Consider the following 4,353-nt stretch of genomic DNA (forward strand, 5'->3'; position numbering starts at 1 on the left):
ATAGAGTATTTTTTAAAATTAAAAATTTCCTAAACTTAAAAAACTCCAGTCGCTTCTACCACGACCTGTGTGACTGAGAACCTACACAGACATGTCTCCTGGGGTCATTTCCTCAACTGTTTCTGTTCAGACATTTCTGGAGAGAAGATTGAGAAACAAAATGAATGAAGATGACAAGTTCTGGATCAGACTGACAGACTCAGCAGTAGAGGGCAGATATTTGTGGGTGGATGGTTCACCACTGTGCAAAAGGCTTGATTTTTGAGAAAACTTTAGGTTGAGCCACATTTGTGAAACAACTATTTTAACAACACGCTAAAATATCACCTCATCTCATGGGCAGTTCCTCATTTTGTTCTGCTTAAATACTTTTTATTTTTATCTTCCTTTTAACTGCCTGCAAATCTGATACAACTCATAAAATTGTTGTTGCATTTGTATGCAAGAGATCAGTACAATGTACCACAGGGACAGACATTTCAACAATAAATAAGAAACATTGCTTCAGTTATAATAAAAGCCGTTATTCTGGCAGGAGGAGCCAGACTTAGTCAACAGGAAGTTGGTTTTTTAAGTTGTAAAACAGAAATTAGAAGGAGTAAGGAAGCAATTAGAGTGAGCATCAAAGCTTAGCTACATCTGTTTTCTATTGAATGTATAAAGAATTGAATCTATGATAAATAACAAAGGAAACAGATTTTCAACTCTTTGTTGTGTTTTGTGATTCAGAGACTGTTGGATTAAGTCTGAAGTCAGGATCTTGAAGTTTCAGCATGATGAGCCGTCCGCAGAGCTTCATAGAAGGTAAGAACATTAATGTGGTGGTAAAACAACAGGAAGGTGACGGAGTTTCAGTCAGATCTGAGTGATCATCATCAGACTTTTAATTAAAGTTAAGATGTTTGTGCTGGAACAGAACAACATTATATGTATACGACTTAAAAATATGTCGAGCCCACATTCATTATTTAATCATATGAATCTTTTCATAAATCAGGAATGTAAGAGTCAAAAATAATTGATGAAGAAAGAGTGTTTAAAAGTTATGCAAAATGAAGATGTGAAGAGCAAAAAACAAAAACAGAAATTGACCAAAAGGATGTGTGACATGTTAACATGTTTTAACTCAAGTGTTTCCTGTTCAAAGCATCTTAATCAACTTTAATGTTCTTGTATTGACACTCAGCTACAGTTCAGTGTACTGTAATAGTACTAAAGTATTGTAGCATGAGAAACTGTTTAAAACTGTCGTAACTGATAAATACACACTTTTCTGAACTCTCACATTGTGTCTCATCTAAATGTTCATCAGGTGAAGTTCCTGACTCTCAGCATGCAAAATCAAACAGAGGGTCAAAGGTCACCACAGAGAGACTTGCCCTGCTGGTTCTCTGTGCTCTCTTTACAGCTGCTTTCATTATTCTTTACCATGTCTGTGAGTCTGTGGTTTCCTTCAAAGTTGTGATAAACAATAAATTAAATGACAAACAGAACATTAACAATAAGGGTTTAAACTATTATGATTTGTTATGTTTTATTAAGTCACTGGTGGTTCTCTGTATCCTCCTGGCAGCTGCTCTCATCGTTATTTATCGTCTCTGTGAGTTTGTGTGGTTTTCTTTTTGTTTCTTAATTTAAAAAAAAAATCAATAATCTGATTTTCTGTAAAGTTAAATGAGAAGCAAAATATTTACAGTGAAGGTGTAAAACACTGCAGAGTGCATGCACTGGCTCTGTTTTAATCATTGTGCAGCCATTTAAAGATGCGTCCAACTTTTCAGAGTTTTTCTTGTTTTCTGAAAAATCTGTCTGTTTGTTTCTCTCATTTTTAAATCAGCAGTTGAAAACATGAGAACTAAAGAAACACTGAAAACATTAAGCTACAAAAATCCTTTCAGTGTAAACAAACCTCACTGACTGACTGGTTTGTTTGTTCTTTTTTAAACAGCATTTGACAAAATTAGAAACTAACAAAGAGCTCGAAAACCTGAAACATCACAAAATGAAGTGTGAAAGTAAACTCACAGGTAAGCATATACAGCTGATTGTTTCTAACCTTCAGTCTAAACTCATGACACACAGCTGAGTCGGTCTTTTTTATTCCATGCAAATTATAATTTCTTTTTTAATCAAGCTTCAGAAAAAGCACATGATGAATGACTGATGACTGTTTTATTCTTTATTCTTAACAGAGACTCTCTCTAAGATAAAACCATGCAGCACGGTGCAGCCGACCTGTCCAGGACCTACAGTAATAGGTAAGTTATGGATTTTGTCTCTGAGACACAAACTTCAAGCTAAGTTCACACAAACATGAACAGTGATTCTTCCACCTGATTGAAGTCGTTGCTGTAATCTTTTCAAAGATGATCCTTGTTATAAATGTGAAGAAGGCTTCGAGCTACATGGAGGAAAGTGCTATTACTTCTCCATCAGTAATTCATCCTGGAAACAGAGCAGAGATGAATGTAGAGCTAAAGGAGGAGACCTGGTTAAGATAGACAGCAGAGAGGAGCAGGTATGAAACACTGCTGCAGGTTCATGTTCTCACATGTTTTATCACATCTTTATGTTTCACCTTCACAGCACAGAAAAAGACTGACAAAGTAATTTTCTTCATCTTTTCTTGATCAGACTTTCCTGGAGAGAAGACTGAGAGATGTAATGACTGAATATGAGGACAAGTTCTGGATCGGATTGACAGACTCAGCATAGAGGGCAGATGGGTTTGGGCGGATGGATCATTACTGGATCAAAGGTTTGATTGTTGTGAAAATATATTTTTTTCATTTCCAGTTTTAAGGCTATCAGTTTTTACTGAAACACTTCTTTCTGTTTTTCATCTCTTAGTTTGAATTTTTGGAGTGGAAAACAGCCAGACAATTGGAAAGGGCACAATGGTGAACATCCTGATGGAGAGGACTGTGCGAGGATGGGGGAAAAAGGTGGAGCTAAAGATCTAAAGTGTTGGTTTGATGCATTTTGCTCAAATCCTCACAGAAGTATTTGTGAGAAAGCAGCAGTAAAAGGACAGTTTAAAAAGTATGTCTCTGAAATTCAGTCTATAAAACACCAGAGTGGAGTGATGCAGTAACGTCACAAACAAAAAAAAATTAATATATTAAAAAATGTAACATTTTGCATCTGATATTTTTTTTCTTTTTTGATCTGATTAATATAAACACGAAATGTGGGAGCACTTCTAAAATTCATTTAAGTGTTTTCAAATGCTTTTTTGTTATTTAAAAATATCCCAAAAATTTCAGACTCCCCTGAATGAATGAATACTTCACTCAACTAGAGAAGAAACTATGAATTAATTATTATCAGTTTTGCAGGAGAAAGGACGAAAAGAAGAAATGTTGTTTTAAAATGGAGCAATTAATAGATGTTAGTGTGAATAAAAGGAGTAACTGAGCATTGTACTGTTTGATATTTTATCTGGATACGACTGATTAGTCTGACACTTGGTAGAAGTGTTAATTATTTTTTTATTTTTTTTTATTTTTTTAAACCTGTCCCGTTTGGTTCTTTTGCCATCAGAATTATTGTCTAAAGGCGAAGAAAGATGCCCAACGGATTTACTTTACCAAATGGACCATCCCAGCCTTGCCGTAATGGTCCATTTGATTTACCTTTTATTGTTTATTTTATTTTATTTTTTTTGTTTATTTGCTAGATACGGGACAGGGGAAAAGAAAAGGAGAAAGAAAGAGGGGAAAAAACAAAACAAACAAAAAAAAAAACAGCGGAGAAGAGGGACGGGGATAAAGGGCAAAAAACAAAACCAACAAAATAAGCAGACAAAAAATACATATATCGATCACCTGGATCACCTGTTGAGAAAGAAAAAAGAAAACAAGCAGAAGAAAACGAGAGTAATAGAATAAACAACATCACAATGATATATGGGAATATAACACTAAATACTTAATATTAAACATTATTGTGCAGCACGTAAGATCGACAGCGCACAGTGTGCTTTGAGGTAGGAGCCAAAAAGGGTGTAGTTTGTGTGTGTTGATCACCTGTGTGTACACCTGTGAGCATGAGCGCGCTTGTATTTAAAAGGTTCCTTCATGTAATGATCTGCTAGAGGGTGTGGGGGGCCACAGTCCCATCTCCAGGGCATGAAGGAGATGTATGGAGGAGGCCCAGGCTCCAGACATCCAGAGACCCTCAGAGCACAAGAGACCAAGGAAGACCAACAGAGGGGCAGCCGCGCCACTATCCCAGAAAGAGCTGAGGAGAGTCCCAGATGAGTGGTCACTCAGCAGCTGCGGAGCAGAAGCCAGGGGGGGTTGCAGTGACGTGCCCGTGAGCTCCGCCGGCAGCCAGCTGTGCCAGAGTGAC

The 4,353-nt window shown here is 36.7% G+C and overlaps 1 protein-coding gene across 1 annotated transcript; it reads left to right on the plus strand.

Annotated features, from left to right (window-relative positions):
• The first annotated feature begins 1,971 nt into the window (after nucleotides 1–1,971).
• Nucleotides 1,972–3,077, plus strand: LOC134623194 (hepatic lectin-like). Its single transcript, XM_065469826.1, has 5 exons — nucleotides 1,972–2,027; nucleotides 2,193–2,258; nucleotides 2,367–2,518; nucleotides 2,635–2,758; nucleotides 2,851–3,077. The coding sequence occupies exons 1-4, from the start codon at nucleotides 2,003–2,005 to the stop codon at nucleotides 2,713–2,715; spliced, it is 324 nt and encodes a 107-aa protein (XP_065325898.1). The 5' UTR covers nucleotides 1,972–2,002; the 3' UTR covers nucleotides 2,716–2,758; nucleotides 2,851–3,077.
• The last annotated feature ends 1,276 nt before the right edge of the window (nucleotides 3,078–4,353 follow it).

Source organism: Pelmatolapia mariae, unplaced genomic scaffold, assembly GCF_036321145.2.
Source record: "Pelmatolapia mariae isolate MD_Pm_ZW unplaced genomic scaffold, Pm_UMD_F_2 NODE_ptg000466l+_length_26320_cov_1, whole genome shotgun sequence".
NCBI lineage: Eukaryota > Metazoa > Chordata > Actinopteri > Cichliformes > Cichlidae > Pelmatolapia > Pelmatolapia mariae.